This window comes from Xenopus tropicalis, chromosome 8 (genome assembly GCF_000004195.4).
Source record: "Xenopus tropicalis strain Nigerian chromosome 8, UCB_Xtro_10.0, whole genome shotgun sequence".
NCBI classification, from domain to species: Eukaryota; Metazoa; Chordata; class Amphibia; order Anura; family Pipidae; genus Xenopus; species Xenopus tropicalis.
Window position 1 is genome coordinate 290,812 of NC_030684.2, and position 18,066 is coordinate 308,877.

Consider the following 18,066-nt stretch of genomic DNA (forward strand, 5'->3'; position numbering starts at 1 on the left):
GTGGGTTTGCAGTTGGGGGGTGGTAGAGGTTAGGGGGGTGGGTTTTGCAGGTTGGGGGGGTGGTGAGCAGGTTGGGGGGGTGGGTTTGCAGGTTGGGGGGGTGGGTGAGCAGGTTAGGGGTGGGGGTGGGTGAGCAGGTTGGGGGTGGGTTTGGCAGGTTGGGGGTGGGGTGGGGTAGCAGGTTGGGGGTGGGTGTGGTTGCGGTGGGGGGTGGGTTTGCAGGTTGGGGGGTGGGGTGGGTGAGCAGGTTGGGGGGTGGGTTGGGTTGCAGGTTGGGGGGGGTGGTGGGGGTGGGTTTGCAGGTTGGGGGGGTGGGGGTGGGTGAGCAGGTGGGGGGTGGGGTGGGGGTGAGCAGGTTGGGGGTGGGTGGCAGGTTGGGGGTGGTGGCAGGTTGGGGGGTGGGTGAGCAGGTTTGGGGGGGTGGGTTTGCAGGTTGGGGGGGGGTGGGGTGGAGCAGGTTAGGGGGTGGGGGTGGGTTTGCAGGTTGGGGGGGTTGGGGCAGGTGGGTGTTGCAGGTTGGGGGGGTGGGGGTGGGTGAGCAGGTAGGGGGGTGGGGTGGTGGAGCAGGTTGGGGGGGTGGGGTGAGCAGGTTGGGGGGGTGGGGTGGCAGGTTGGGGGGGTGGGGTGGAGCAGGTTGGGGGGGGTGGGGGTGGGGTGGCAGTTAGGGGGGTGGGGGTGGGTTTGCAGGTTGGGGGGGTGGGGTGGGTTTTGCAGGTTGGGGGGGGTGGGGTGGGTGAGCAGGTGGGGGTGGGGGTGGGTGAGGAGGTTGGGGGGTGGGTAGCAGGTTGGGGGGGTGGGTGAGCAGGTTGGGGGGGTGGGTGAGCAGGTTGGGGGGTGGGGGGGTGGGTGAGCAGGTTAGGGGGGTGGGTGAGGAGGTTGGGGGGTGGGGGTGGGTGAGCAGGTTGGGGGTGGTGGGGGGGGGGAGGCAGGTTGGGGGGGTGGGGTGGGGTGGTTTGCAGGTTGGGGGGCAACTGCGCATTAAATATGTCGTTTTTTTATAAACCTGTTGTATTTTGCCCTACAGCTCACTAACCGTGTCATTAGGCCTGGGGGGGGGGGGGACACTGAGCCGTATATGCCCCAGGCAGTATAACCCCATACACGGTGTATATAACCCCTATTACCCCCACACGGTGTATATGGCCTGCTATATCCCCTATACATTATTATTATTATTGTTCATATCCGCCCAGAACCCATTACAAGAGCCGCAGTTATTACATTGTTTCTCCTCAGGTCTCATTACAAACGCAGCCGGAAGCACCGGAAGCCGCTGTAGTGGAATGCGCCACTATGAGAGCGAGGCTTGGAACGCAAACTTTCCGGCAATCGGCCCAGAGCGAGGCTTGGGACCCAATCCCGGCAGCGAGTGCGCTTCCTGTGCCTCCGCCCCCTCCAGCCAAGCCCCTCCCCGTCCCTCCAGCCAATCCCAGGCTGCTCCGGCCCGTACGTCAGGCGCAGCTCCACCCCTCGGACCCCGCTGCTTCGGTAGCTGATAGGAAGCTTGGCCTCGGTGTGACGCAGCCGTAGGCTCCGGTGAAGGTGACCGATGACGATTCTGCCCAAGAAGAAGCCGCCTCCCCCCTCGGACCCAGAGGGAAATGGGGAACGGAGCGGCTCCGGGGGCGCTGACTCGCACTCCCGCTCTGGGGCCCGGCCCCGCTCCTCCCCGCCCCCGCGTTGGGCCTACCCCGGGAACCCCGCACCCCCAGAGCGCCACCCTGCCGGCACCCCCCGCCCCCAGCAAGCCTCTCCGCCCCCATGCAGCGGGGGGTCCGGCGGGGCCGGCTCTGGGCCCCTGGGAGAGGGAGCTCTGGGGCCGTGCTGCTGCTGTACCGGTGCCGGGGGCTGCTGTTCGGGGCCCGGACACAGTAAGCGGAGGAGACAGGGGGTGAGCGCAGGGCCCGGGGCCCCGGGGAGCAGCCCGGATAGGGAGGATGGAGCCGGGAACAACAGTGAGGATGAGTATGAGACTGCGCGCCGGACCCAGGCCATAGACCCAGACACTGCCGAGCAGGTAAGCCCCCCCCCGGGTACTAACAGCCCCCCCCACGGTATCTAAGCCCCAGGGTATCTAAGCCCCCCCCTCCGGTATCAACGCCCCCCCTCGGGTTCGTAAGCAGCCCCCCCGGGTATCTAAGCGCCCCCCCGGTATCTAACAGCCCCCCCGGGTAATACTAACAGCCCCCCCCGGGTATCTAAACGCCCCCCCCGGTTATCTAACACCCCGGTATCTAACACCCCCCCGGGTATTAACAGCCCCCGGGTATCTAACAGCCCCCCCCCCCGGGTATCTAACAGCCCCTGGGTATCTTAACCAGCCCCCCCCCCCCGGGTATCTAACAACACCCCCCCACCCCCGTGTATCTACAGCCCGGTATTAACGCCCCCCCCCCCGGGTAATTAACAGCCCCCCCCCCGGGTATCTAAAGCCCCCCCCCCCGGTAACCTAGCCCCGGTACCTAACAGCCCCCGGGTAGTAACAGCCCCCCGGGTACTAACAGCCCCCCGCCCCGGGGTACCCTAACAGCCCCCGGGTCTAACAGCCCCGGTAACCTAACAGCCCCCCCGGGTATAATCACCCCCTAACCTGCTCACCCACCCCCCCTAACCTGCAAACCCACCCCCCTAACCTGCTCACCCACCCCCCCTAACCTGCAAACCCACCCCCTAACCTGCTCACCCACCCCCCCTAACCTGCAAAACCCCCCCCTAACCTGCTCACCCACCAACCCTAACCTGCTCACCCACCCCCCTAACCTGCTCACCCACCCCCCTAACCTGCTCACCCACCCCCCCAACCTGCAAACCCACCCCCCCTAACCTGCAAACCCACCCCCCTAACCTGCTCACCCACCCCCCCAACCTGCAAACCCACCCACCCTAACCTGCAAACCCACCCCCCTAACCTGCAAACCACCCCCCCCTAACCTGCAACCCCACCCCCTAACCTGCTCACCCACCCCCCTAACCTGCTCACCCACCCCCCTAACCTGCAAACCCACCCCCCTAACCTGCAAACCCACCCCCTAACCTGCTCACCCACCCCCCTAACCTGCAAATCCACCCCCCTAACCTGCTCACCCACCCCCCTAACCTGCTTCACCCACCCCCCTACCTGCTCACCCACCCCCCTAACCTGCAAACCCACCCCCCCTAACCTGCAAACCCACCCCCTAACCTGCTCACCCACCCCCCCCAACCTGCTCACCCACCCCCACCCCCCCAACCTGCTCACCCACCCCCCCAACCTGCTCACCCACCCCCACCCCCCCAACCTGCTCACCCACCCCCCAACCTGCTCACCCACCCCCACCCCCCTGACCTGCTCACCCACCCCCACCCCCCCAACCTGCAAACCCACCCCCACCCCCCCAACCTGCTCACCCACCCCCACCCCCCCAACCTGCTCACCCACCCCCCCAACCTGCTCACCCACCCCCACCCCCCCCAACCTGCTCACCCACCCCCCCAACCTGCTCACCCACCCCCACCCCCCCAACCTGCAAACCCACCCCCACCCCCCTAACCTGCTCACCCACCCCCACCCCCCCAACCTGCAAACCCACCCCCCCAACCTGCTCACCCACCCCCACCCCCCCCAACCTGCAAACCCACCCCCCCAACCTGCTCACCCACCCCCACCCCCCTAACCTGCTCACCCACCCCCCCAACCTGCAAACCCACCCCCCCAACCTGCTCACCCACCCCCCAACCTGCAAACCCACCCCCCTAACCTGCTCACCCACCCCCCCAACCTGCAAACCCACCCCCCTAACCTGCTCACCCACCCCCCCTAACCTGCAAACCCACCCCCCTAACCTGCTCACCCACCCCCCCTAACCTGCAAACCCACCCCCCTAACCTGCTCACCCACCCCCCTAACCTGCAAACCCACCCCCCTAACCTGCTCACCCACCAACCCTAACCTGCTCACCCACCCCCCTAACCTGCTCACCCACCCCCCTAACCTGCTCACCCACCCCCCCAACCTGCAAACCCACCCCCCCTAACCTGCAAACCCACCCCCCTAACCTGCTCACCCACCCCCCCAACCTGCAAACCCACCCACCCTAACCTGCAAACCCACCCCCCCTAACCTGCAAACCCACCCCCCCCTAACCTGCAAACCCACCCCCCTAACCTGCTCACCCACCCCCTAACCTGCTCACCCACCCCCCTAACCTGCAAACCCACCCCCCTAACCTGCAAACCCACCCCCCTAACCTGCTCACCCACCCCCCTAACCTGCAAATCCACCCCCCTAACCTGCTCACCCACCCCCCTAACCTGCTCACCCACCCCCCTAACCTGCTCACCCACCCCCCTAACCTGCAAACCCACCCCCCCTAACCTGCAAACCCACCCCCCTAACCTGCTCACCCACCCCCCTAACCTGCAAACCCACCCCCTAACCTGCTCACCCACCCCCCCTAACCTGCTCACCCACCCCCCTAACCTGCAAACCCACCCCCCCTAACCTGCTCACCCACCCCCCTAACCTGCTCACCCACCCCCCTAACCTGCTCACCCACCCCCCTAACCTGCTCACCCACCCCCCTAACCTGCAAACCCACCCCCCCTAACCTGCTCACCCACCCCCCTAACCTGCTCACCCACCCCCTAACCTGCTCACCCACCCCCCCTAACCTGCTCACCCACCCCCTAACCTGCAAACCCACCCCCCCTAACCTGCAAACCCACCCCCCCTAACCTGCTCACCCACCCCCCCTAACCTGCAAACCCACCCCCCTAACCTGCTCACCCACCCCCACCCCCCTAACCTGCAAACCCACCCCCACCCCCTAACCTGCAAACCCTCACCCACCCCCCTAACCTGCAAACCCACCCCCCTAACCTGCTCACCCACCCCCCTAACCTGCAAACCCACCCCCCTAACCTGCTCACCCACCCCCACCCCCCTAACCTGCAAACCCACCCCCCTAACCTGCAAACCCACCCTCCTAACCTGCAAACCCACCCCCACCCCCCTAACCTGCAAACCCTCACCCACCCCCCTAACCTGCTCACCCACCCCCCTAACCTGCAAACCCACCCCCACCCCCCTAACCTGCAAACCCTCACCCACCCCCCTAACCTGCAAACCCACCCCCCCTAACCTGCAAACCCTCACCCACCCCCCTAACCTGCAAACCCACCCCCCCTAACCTGCAAACCCTCACCCACCCCCCTAACCTGCAAACCCACCCCCTAACCTGCAAACCCACCCCCACCCCCCCTAACCTGCAAACCCTCACCCACCCCCCTAACCTGCAAACCCACCCCCCCTAACCTGCAAACCCACCCCCCTAACCTGCAAACCCACCCCCCCTAACCTGCAAACCCACCCCCCTAACCTGCAAACCCACCCCCCTAACCTGCAAACCCACCCCCCTAACCTGCAAACCCACCCCCCCTAACCTGCAAACCCTCACCCACCCCCCTAACCTGCAAACCCACCCCCCTAACCTGCAAACCCACCCCCCTAACCTGCAAACCCTCACCCACCCCCTAACCTGCTCACCCACCCCCCCTAACCTGCAAACCCACCCCCCCTAACCTGCAAACCCTCACCCACCCCCCTAACCTGCAAACCCACCCCCCTAACCTGCAAACCCACCCCCCTAACCTGCTCACCCACCCCCCCTAACCTGCTCACCCACCCCCCCTAACCTGCAAACCCACCCCCCCTAACCTGCAAACCCACCCCCCTAACCTGCTCACCCACCCCCCCTAACCTGCTCACCCACCCCCCCTAACCTGCAAACCCACCCCCCTAACCTGCTCACCTACCCCCCTAACCTGCTCACCCACCCCCCCTAACCTGCTCACCCACCCCCCTAACCTGCAAACCCACCCCCCCTAACCTGCAAACCCACCCCCCAACCTGCTCACCCACCCCCCCAACCTGCAAACCCACCCCCCCTAACCTGCAAACCCACCCCCCCCAACCTGCTCACCCACCCCCCCTAACCTGCAAACCCTCACCCACCCCCCTAACCTGCAAACCCACCCCCCTAACCTGCAAACCCACCCCCCTAACCTGCTCACCCACCCCCCCAACCTGCAAACCCACCCCCCTAACCTGCTCACCCACCCCCCCTAACCTGCTCACCCACCCCCCCTAACCTGCAAACCCACCCCCCCTAACCTGCTCACCCACCCCCCCTAACCTGCTCACCCACCCCCCCTAACCTGCAAACCCACCCCCCTAACCTGCTCACCTACCCCCCTAACCTGCTCACCCACCCCCCCTAACCTGCAAACCCACCCCCCCTAACCTGCAAACCCACCCCCCAACCTGCTCACCCACCCCCCCTAACCTGCAAACCCACCCCCCCAACCTGCAAACCCACCCCCCCTAACCTGCAAACCCACCCCCCCCTAACCTGCTCACCCACCCCCCCTAACCTGCAAACCCTCACCCACCCCACTAACCTGCAAAACCCCCCCCCTAACCTGCAAACCCTCACCCTCCCCCCTAATTGTCCCATCTCTATGCCTAAGGCGGGGCAGAGGCGGGGCCAGCAATATATGATTGACAGTTTAGGTTTTTGTACAGGTATGGATGTTTCTCTTAAAAAAAGAATTAGGGAGTCATGTTTAATCTGGAAAGGGCTTTTATTATACAGCTTTTATGTGTGGGTGACAGGTCCCCTTTAATGGATTAGGGAGGGCTAGGCCCCCATTCTTTCCCAGAGTTTGGGGCATCGCTGCCTCTGTAATAGGAATAAACATCATCTTATGGAGCCAGAGCCCTGAGTTGTGCAGGAATTGTTTGTTATGGAGACTTCCTTGTGGCTGCAGTGCCTTCTCCCTCCACTGTGAGGCGCTCCTGGCTGCAGCTAAAGCATTGCCTGCTTCTTAAAGTGAAACATGTTATGCCTGGTTGCATAGGGCAATGACCCCGGCAACCAAAGAGCATACTGACTGGGAAGCTGGATTTCCTGCTGTTGCTATTGTTCATCTTCATCTTTCGTCTTTATGTCACTGAGACAAACGCCTGGTTGCTTGGGACAGTGACCCCCGGCAACCAGGTAACACAGCTATCAGGGTGCAGGGAGTGTTACATATATCCCAGTTATTATGGGGGAGCCTTACATATATCCCAGTTATTATGGGGGAGCCTTACATATATCCCAGTTATTATGGGGGAGCCTTACATATATCCCAGTTATTATGGGGGAGCCTTACATATATCCCAGTTATTATGGGGGAGCCTTACATATATCCCAGTTATTATGGGGGAAGCCTTACATATATCCCAGTTATTATGGGGGAGCCTTACATATATCCCAGTTATTATGGGGGAGCCTTACATATATCCCAGTTATTATGGGGGAGCCTTACATATATCCCAGTTATTATGGGGGAGCCTTACATATATCCCAGTTATTATGGGGGGAGCCTTACATATATCCCAGTTATTATGGGGGGAACCTTACATATATCCCAGTTATTATGGGGGAGCCTTACATATATCCCAGTTATTATGGGGGAGCCTTACATATATCCCAGTTATTATGGGGGAGCCTTACATATATCCCAGTTATTATGGGGGAAGCCTTACATATATCCCAGTTATTATGGGGGAGCCTTACATATATCCCAGTTATTATGGGGGGAGCCTTACATATATCCCAGTTATTATGGGGGAGCCTTACATATATCCCAGTTATTATGGGGGAGCCTTACATATATCCCAGTTATTATGGGGGAGCCTTACATATATCCCAGTTATTATGGGGGAGCCTTACATATATCCCAGTTATTATGGGGGAGCCTTACATATATCCCAGTTATTATGGGGGAGCCTTACATATATCCCAGTTATTATGGGGGAAGCCTTACATATATCCCAGTTATTATGGGGGAGCCTTACAAGAACTAGTGGGGTCAGATAGTAGGGGGGGAGGGGAGCAGCAAAAGGATGATAGGGCAGTAAGCTGGGTGACAGTTAGAAAATCTAGTGTGGGGAAAAGGAAAAGGGAGGCTGCTCCAGGGTTTGCGCATCCCAACAGATTTGCCAGATTGTGTGAAGAAGATGGGAGTGTGAACTCTGGACTGGCGGTTCTAGGTGAGGCTGATCTCTCTAACAGCCGGGAGACCAGTTTCACTAGTAGTGGTGGGGAGGAGAGCAGAGCTAGGCCTAAACAGATGGTGGTTATAGGGGATTCGATCATTAGGAAAGTGGACAGGGTAATCTGTCGAGCGGATCGCTTCAACCGGACAGTTTGCTGTCTTCCTGGTGCCAGGGTTCGGCATGTGGTTGATCGGGTTGACACATTATTGGGAGGGGCTGGGCATGACCCGGCTGTCTTGGTACATATCGGTACTAATGACAAAATGAACGGTAGGTGGGGGACTTTAAAGAGTGAGTTCAGGGATCTAGGCTCTAAGATTAGGCAAAGGTCCTCCAATGTCATTTTTTCGGAAATTTTGCCGGTGCCACGTGCAAGTTTAGGGAGACAGCGGGAGCTTAGGGAGCTAAATGCCTGGCTAAAGTCTTGGTGTAGGAAGGAAGGGTTTGGGTTCCTAGAGCACTGGGCTGACTTTTCCTTGGGGTACAATCTATACAGCCCTGACGGATTGCACCTCAATGGAAGGGGGTCTACTGTGCTAGGGGAGAGAATGGTTAAGAGGTTGGAGGAGTGTTTAAACTAGACAAGGGGGGGGTGGGTGAGCTAGAATTCCATGGGAAAATTAGTGTAGACGGGGTAGGGGGACTAGCAAAGGGTTGTGGGGGAGGAGTGAGGGGGGCATATAGTTTATCAGATAAGGAGCTTCCGTTACAAGGAAAGCAGTCTCATAATTGCCTTAGCTCTAATTCTCCCTTAGCTAATGTAACATCAGAGGGAGAAGTAATCATCTCCGCTGCATGCTGGGTAATGCGCGTAGCTTGTCGGGTAAATTAGGGGAGCTGCAAGCTATTGCATGTATTGGAAATTATGATTTAATAGGTATCACTGAGACCTGGTGGGATGATAAATGCGACTGGGCTGTGAATTTAAATGGTTATACGCTTTTTAGGAGGGACAGAGAGATTAAAAAGGGGGAGGGGTTTGTCTTTACGTAAAGTCAGACTTAAAGCCATGTAATAAAGACATTACCAATGAAAACGTCGAATCTCTTTGGGTAGAAATTTCTGTAGGGCTGAAGGTCACAAAGAAAATGATCATTGGTGTATGCTATAAACCCCCCGTATAGATGAGGGGGATGAGGCCCAGCTATTGTTGCAAATGGAGGAGGCTTCAAAACTGGGTCAAGTTGTTGTTATGGGGGACTTTAATTATCCGGACATTGACTGGAGTAATGGGGGGGCTAAGTCAGAAAGAGCCAGTAGGTTTGTAAATATGCTAAATGACAACTTTTTATTTCAGGCGGTTCAAGAACCTACTAGGAATGACTCCATTTGGACCTGGTGATTTCTAATAATACTGAACTTATCTCTAACATTTGTGTGGGTGAGCATTTGGGGAACAGTGATCACAACATGGTCTCCTTTGAGATAATGCTACAGAGACAGCGCTATAAGGGAGTAACTAAAACACTCAATTTTAGACGTGCAGACTTTGCCAGTATAAGGGCATCTCTGCAATGTGTCAACTGGGAAAGGCTTTTCATGGGGTTAGACACAGAAGGAAAATGGAACATCTTTAAAACATTGCTTTGTAGGTATACACAACAGTATATCCCCCTTGTAAGCAAGGAGAGGCATCGCAAAGCAAAACCTTTATGGCTGAATAAAAGAGTTAGGGTCGAGGTTGGTAAGAAAAAACGTGCTTTTAGGGCATTCAAGTTAGCTGGGACAGCTGGGGCTTTCATCAGGTACAAGGGGGCAACTAAAGCAGCAAAAAAGCTATCAGGCAAGCTAAAATAGAGATGGAAAGGGATATTGCAGCTAGGAGTAAAAAGAATCCTAAATTATTTTTTAATTATGTGAATAGTAAAAAAATGAAGCAAGAAGGGGTGGGAACTTTATTATCACGGGGGGGTACGTTGGTTGATGAAAACGGGGAAAAAGCTGAAATTTTGAACTCTTATTTTTCATCTGTCTATACATCTGAGGAGCCAGATAATGAAGGCTTCCCTTGTAATATGCCCAGTGCTAGTAATTTAGCTACTGACGCGTGGGTCACTCAGGAGGAAATTCAAAAGAGACTTGAACATGTAAAGGTAAACAAAGGTCCTGGGCCGGATGGGATTCATCCCAGGGTATTAAATGAGCTGAGCGCTGTGATTGCCAAACCTCTTCACTTAATTTCCCAGGATTCATTGGGGCCTGGCATGGTGCCAAGAGACTGGCGGATTGCTAATGTGGTGCCGTTATTTAAAAAGGGATCCCGTTCTCAGCCTGAAAACTATAGGCCTGTTAGTCTGACATCAGTAGTAGGAAAGCTTCTGGAAGGGGTAATAAGGGATAGGGTACTTGAATACATTGCAGTTCACAATACTATTAGTTTGTGCCAGCATGGTTTTATGCGTAACAGATCTTGCCAGACTAATTTAGTCGCCTTTTATGAGGAGGTGAGCAGGAACCTTGATGCTGGAATGGCAGTGGATGGGATCTACTTGGACTTTGCTAAAGCGTTTGATACAGTACCTCACAGAAGGTTAATGATCAAATTAAGGAATATTGGCCTAGAACATAATATTTGTAATTGGATAGAGAACTGGCTGAAGGATAGAGTACACAGAGTGGTTGTAAATGGAACATTTTCTAATTGGACCAGTGTGGTTAGTGGGTACCGCAGGGGTCAGTCCTTGGGCCTTTGCTTTTTAACTTGTTTATTAATGCCCTGGAGGGGGCATAGACAGTACTGTTTCTATTTTTGCTGATGACACTAAATTGTGCAAAACTATAAGTTCCATGCAGGATGTGCCGCTTTGCAGAGCGATTTGACAAAATTAGATAACTGGGCAGCAAACTGGAAAATGAGGTTCAATGTTGATAAGTGCAAAGTTCTGCCCTTTGGTAGGAATAATATAAACACAAACTATCTACTGAATGTTAGTGTGTTGGGGGTTTCCTTAATGGAGAAGGATCTGGGGGTTTTTGTTGATAACAAGTTGTCTAATGCCAGGCAGTGTCATTCTGTGGCTACTAAAGCAAATAAAGTGCTGTCTTGTATAAAAAAGGGTATTGACTCAAGGGATGAGAACATCATTTTGCCCCTTTATAGGTCCCTGGTAAGGCCTCACCTTGAGTATGGGGGGGGGCAGTAACAGTGAGTATGGGGGCCAGTAACAGTGAGTATGGGGGGCAGTAACAGTGAGTATGGGGGGCAGTAACAGTGAGTATGGGGGGCAGTAACAGTGAGTATGGGGGCAGTAACAGTGAGTATGGGGGGCAGTAACAGTGAGTATGGGGGGCAGTAACAGTGAGTATGGGGGGCAGTAACAGTGAGTATGGGGGGGCAGTAACAGTGAGTATGGGGGGCAGTAACAGTGAGTATGGGGGGCAGTAACAGTGAGTATGGGGGGCAGTAACAGTGAGTATGGGGGGGCAGTAACAGTGAGTATGGGGGGCAGTGACAGTGAGTATGGGGGGCAGTTTTGGGCTCCAGTCCTTAAGAAGGATATTAATGAGCTGGAGAGAGTGCAGAGACTGCAACTAAACTGGTTAAGGGGATGGAAGGGTTAAACTATGAGGTGAGACTGTCAGGGTTGGGGTTGTTTTCTCTGGAAAAGAGGCGCTTGCGAGGGGACATGATTACTCTGTACAAGTACATTAGAGGGGATTATAGGCAGTTGGGGGATGTTCTTTTTTCCCATAAAAACAATCAGCGCACCAGAGGTCACCCCTTTAGATTAGAGGAAAGGAGCTTCCATTTGAAGCAGCGTAGGGGGTTTTTCACGGTGAGGGCAGCGAGGTTGGGGAAGGCCCTTCCTAGAGATGGGGTAATGGCAGATTCTGTTAATGCCTTTAAGAGGGGCCTGGATGAGTTCTTGATCAATCAGAATATCCAAGGCTATTGTGATACTAATATCTACAGTTAGTACTAGTGGTTGTATATATAGTTTATGTATGTGAGTGTATAGATTGGTAGGTGTGGGTTAGGTGTGCTGGGTTTACTTGGATGGGTTGAACTTGATGGACACTGGTCTTTTTTCAACCCTATGTAACTATGTAACTAACTATGTAACTATATATCCCAGTTATTATGGGGGAGCCTTACATATATCCCAGTTATTATGGGGGAGCCTTACATATATCCCAGTTATTATGGGGGGAGCCTTACATATATCCCAGTTATTATGGGGGAGCCTTACATATATCCCAGTTATTATGGGGGAGCCTTACATATATCCCAGTTATTATGGGGGAGCCTTACATATATCCCAGTTATTATGGGGGAGCCTTACATATATCCCAGTTATTATGGGGGAGCCTTACATATATCCCAGTTAATACGGGGGGGAGCCTTACATATATCCCAGTTATTATGGGGGAGCCTTACATATATCCCAGTTAATACGGGGGGAGCCTTACTTATATCCCAGTTATTATGGGGGGAGCCTTACATATATCCCAGTTATTATGGGGGGAGCCTTACATATATCCCAGTTATTATGGGGGAGCCTTACATATATCCCAGTTATTATGGGAGAAGCCTTACATATATCCCAGTTATTATGGGGGGAGCCTTACATATATCCCAGTTATTATGGGGGAGTCTTACATATATCCCAGTTATTATGGGGGAGCCTTACATATATCCCAGTTATTATGGGGGAGCCTTACATATATCCCAGTTATTATGGGGGAGCCTTACATATATCCCAGTTATTATGGGGGGAGCCTTACATATATCCCAGTTATTATGGGGGAGCCTTACATATATCCCAGTTATTATGGGGGAGCCTTACATATATCCCAGTTATTATGGGGGGAGCCTTACATATATCCCAGTTATTATGGGGAAGCCTTACATATATCCCAGTTATTATGGGGGAAGCCTTACATATATCCCAGTTATTATGGGGGGAACCTTACATATATCCCAGTTATTAAGGGGGGGGGGCTGACAAGAATTGTATTTGCCATTTGGTGCCCATTGTGATGCCAGCGGGTCTCTCACCCACAGGTCGGAGCACAAAGATGATGGTTCTGAAGCTGCACAGGATTGGGTCTGGCACCGTTACAGCGCTGCCCCGTGCTACATACACATTAAGCAGGTAACACATCAGGCATCTGTATATATATATATATATTTTATTTTGCATCAGTCTCGTTTCCCAAAAGAAAGGACAGGAATAAGAAAAGAGATTCCCCAAGAGGAGAGCGCATCCATTAGACAGTAACATGCATGGAAGACAAAGATGTGACAGCTGGGCACCAGCATGGAGTGTAAGTGTCTGACGTGTCACCTTAGCTGTGACTTCCTGAGAATGGTGAGGGCCCTCCGGCACTTCAGCACTGTAGGCTAGGTCAGGGAGCAGGGTGGCCCCGTAGCGGTACAGCTGGCCCAGCTACTTCAGTCTATGTGAAGAAGTGAGGCTTTGGGTCCTACTCTCTGTATCCCCGCCGCCGCCATACAGGTACAGTAGGGTTAGGGCACAGTGCATACTGGCTCCTCCTGTCTCTCACCCCCACTCAGTGTGTAATAAGGATCCTGGGTCCATCAGCATCAATAACCCCCACCCACCAGCCCAGTGCCCTCTCTATAGCAGTGTGTAATAAGGATCCTGGGTCCATCAGCATCAGTACCCTCCCCCTCACCCAGCAGCCCAGTGCCCTCTCTATAGCAGTGTGTAATAAGGATCCTGGGTCCATCAGCATCAGTAACCCCCCACCCACCAGCCCAGTGCCCTCTCTATAGCAGTGTGTAATAAGGATCCTGGGTCCATCAGCATCAGTAACCCCCCACCCAGCAGCCCAGTGCCCTCTCTATAGCAGTGTGTAATAAGGATCCTGGGTCCATCAGCATCAGTAACCCCCACCCACCAGCCCAGTTCCCTCTCTATAGCAGTGTGTAATAAGGATCCTGGGTCCATCAGCATCAGTAACCCCCCACCCAGCAGCCCAGTGCCCTCTCTATAGCAGTGTGTAATAAGGATCCTGGGTCCATCAGCATCAGTAACCCCGGTGCAGATATTATACATCTAGTCCTGTTGATACGCACAGAGAAATGGGGGGGGGGGGGGCATGTAGAAAGATTAATAGGGTGCTTGGATTTCCCTTGCAGCATACAGGGAAGAATCCTTTAGAATTCCCTGGTGGGGAACCAAGGGAGCCACGAAGCACGTGTGTATGTGCCGATGCTGCTACCCTGCCAGCCAGAGCCAAGAGTGCCATCTAGTGCCCATGAGTGCCAGCATGGCTATTGTGCAGATCTTTCCCCTGCTGTCTGGGATGGGGGGCACCTCTCCTGCCATGAATGTTGTTGGTGCAGTGAGGGGCACTGTGCAGGTGTATTGTGGGTGCAGGTAGGTCTCGGTGAGAGCCGGTTGGTGCCCCTGCTAATGGCAGTGCATCATGGGAAGCAATGATTTACCGCTGTAGGAACGAGGGTCTCCTAATAACATTCTCAGAGCAGAAACATGAGGGTCCAACGCTGCCATCATTTCCTTGTCTTACCCTTGGCACTGGCACCTAGAACGGCACCAGCTCTTGTTTGTATGCCTGTGTCCTTCTCATTGGCCTCAACATGGCTCTGTTTGTGCCCACGGGTGCATATGGCAAACCCCAGCTAGTGGCCAAGCCAGGAAACCAACTGTAAGGGCTACAGGAGTCAAAGCATGGATAGAAGGGTCTGCACATTATATGGGGGGCTTCCCATGTGCCCACTGTGTGCCCTCTGCCTATGTGCCCTCTGCCTATGTGCCTACTGCCTATGTGCCCTCTGCCTATGTGTTCTCTGCCTATGTGCCCTCTGCCTATGTGCCTACTGCCTATGTGCCCTCTGCCTATGTGCCCTCTGCCTATGTGCCCACTGCCTATGTGCCCTCTGCCTATGTGCCCACTGCCTATGTGCCTACTGCCTATGTGCCCTCTGCCTATGTTCCCACTGTCTATGTGCCTACTGTCTATGCGCCCTCTGCCTATGTGCCCACTGCCTAAGTGCCCACTGTGTGCCCTCTGCCTATGTTCCCACTGCCTATGTTCCCACTGTGTGCCCTCTGCCTATGTTCCCACTGCCTATGTGCCCACTGTGTGCCCTCTGCCTATGTTCCCACTGCCTATGTGCCCACTGTGTGCCCTCTGCCTATGTTCCCACTGCCTATGTGCCCACTGTGTGCCCTCTGCCTATGTGCCCACGGTCCTGCCATCAGCCACCAGTATGGCCCCCAATAACTGACAATCACCCCTGGCTTCATCACTTTGACATGAGATTGGGTTGGTAATGGCATGGCGGCTGCGCATGTAGGTTGCCCTCCGAGGGGTAGAACACAGGGGTCAGACAGACAGAGTGCTGCACAACATTCAAAGGCAAAGTTTCCCACAGTCCAAACCAATCAGCCCCTGCGCAGTACAGAGCAGGTCCTTGTAGGCCGAGACGACAAAGACAGATAAAACAGTCATTATGGACACGAGGGGGCAGATCAGTGGGGCTGATATATACGACGCGTTGGTTACGGGGGGCTGTTAGAGTCCAGCGTGTATCCGCATAGTGAGGCTCTCATTGCCCCGGCCAACGTGTTAGAGGAAGCATCAATTCTGTGTGTCCCTGAGTCAAAAGCTCCTACTCTCTGGGGGTCGCTGCCCCCCCTCCTGCATCCTTATATAGAGGTGGGTTACAGCCAGCAGCCCCCTATCTCCTGCTCCCACTCTCTAATAGAGATACATTTACCTGCAGTGTGACACATATACACAATATGCAGTGTGGCTGCGCCCCTCCAGTCATTGCTGTACATGCACATGTCTATATACAGGGCTGTGTATACAGATAGGCACATATCTATATACAGGGCTGTGTATACAGATAGGCACATATCTATATACAGATAGGCACATATCTATATACAGGGCTGTGCATACAGATAGGCACATATCTATATACAGGGCTGTGCATACAGATAGGCACATATCTATATACAGGGCTGTGCATACAGATAGGCACAAATCTATATACAGATAGGCACATATCTATATACAGGGCTGTGCATACAGATAGGCACATATCTATATACAGGGCTGTGCATACAGATAGGCACATATCTATATACAGGGCTGTGCATACAGATAGGCACAAATCTATATACAGATAGGCACATATCTATATACAGGGCTGTGCATACAGATAGGCACATATCTATATACAGATAGGCACATATCTATATACAGATAGGCACATATCTATATACAGGGCTGTGCATACAGATAGGCACAAATCTATATACAGATAGGCACATATCTATATACAGGGCTGTGCATACAGATAGGCACATATCTATATACAGATAGGCACATATCTATATACAGGGCTGTGCATACAGATAGGCACATATCTATATACAGGGCTGTGCATACAGATAGGCACATATCTATATACAGGGCTGTGCGTACAGATAGGCACATATCTATATACAGGGCTGTGCATACAGATAGGCACATGTCTATATACAGGGCTGTGCATACAGATAGGCACATATCTATATACAGATAGGCACATATCTATATACAGGGCTGTGCATACAGATAGGCACATATCTATATACAGATAGGCACATATCTATATACAGGGCTGTGCATACAGATAGGCACATATCTATATACAGGGCTGTGCGTACAGATAGGCACATATCTATATACAGATAGGCACATATCTATATACAGGGCTGTGCATACAGATAGGCACATATCTATATACAGGGCTGTGCGTACAGATAGGCACATATCTATATACAGGGCTGTGCATACAGATAGGCACATATCTATATACAGATAGGCACATATCTATATACAGGGCTGTGCATACAGATAGGCACATATCTATATACAGATAGGCACATATCTATATACAGATAGGCACATATCTATATACAGGGCTGTGCATACAGATAGGCACATATCTATACACAGGGCTGTGCGTACAGATAGGCACATATCTATATACAGATAGGCACATATCTATATACAGATAGGCACATATCTATATACAGGGCTGTGCATACAGATAGGCACATATCTATATACAGGGCTGTGCGTACAGATAGGCACATATCTATATACAGGGCTGTGCATACAGATAGGCACATATCTATATACAGATAGGCACATATCTATATACAGATAGGCACATATCTATATACAGGGCTGTGCGTACAGATAGGCACATATCTATATACAGGGCTGTGCATACAGATAGGCACATATCTATATACAGATAGGCACATATCTATATACAGATAGGCACATATCTATATACAGGGCTGTGCATACAGATAGGCACATATCTATATACAGGGTTGTGCATACAGATAGGCACGTACATATCTTACATTTATACTGAACTTCTTGTCCTCTGCATTATACACGTGGTATATAAAGATAGATACACACATCGCATATACAAACCCTATATGTGCATAGATTTACTTATCTTTTTGTGCATTTCTTTAACAAATAGGGTGTGTCTCTTGCAGTTTGCCCTATTGTGCACATACTGTGCGTGTTTGTATGTCTGCAACACGTGTGTTGCTGTGTAGTCTTTATATGTTCCCAGTAGTTTGTGTCTCTGTAGATCTGAGCCTGTGTCAATGCTTATTATTTGTGTTTACACAGTGCCGTTGGTACAGTCTTGGTGTGTGTGTGTGTTCGTGCATTGTTCCCTCTGTATGCATGCAGAGCTCCATGCTGCTCCAGGTTCTAATATAGGATCTGCTACTCATAGAAAGGCTTGTTGTGCTGCACTAACACAGGGACCAGTGTCGGTGGGTCAGTATTTTGTCCTGCCCTTGTGTTACCCAGTGGTGTGTCAGTGGGTCAGTGTTGTGTCCTGCCCTTGTGTTACCCAATGGTGTGTCAGTGGGTCAGTGTTGTGTCCTGCCCTTGTGTTACCCAATGGTGTGTCAGTGGGTCATTGTTGTGTCCTGCCCTTGTGTTACCCAGTGGTGTGTCAG

General features: G+C 53.3%; 1 protein-coding gene across 1 annotated transcript; it reads left to right on the forward strand.

Moving 5' to 3' along the window:
• Window positions 1-1,498: 1,498 nt before the first annotated feature.
• On the forward strand, window positions 1,499-2,017 carry otud5 (OTU deubiquitinase 5; the record flags this gene model as incomplete). Its single annotated transcript, NM_001004849.1, is given in 1 exon segment — window positions 1,499-2,017. A coding segment is annotated over 1 exon segment (468 nt), but the record flags the coding sequence as incomplete, so codon positions are not given.
• Between the last annotated feature and the right edge of the window lie 16,049 nt (window positions 2,018-18,066).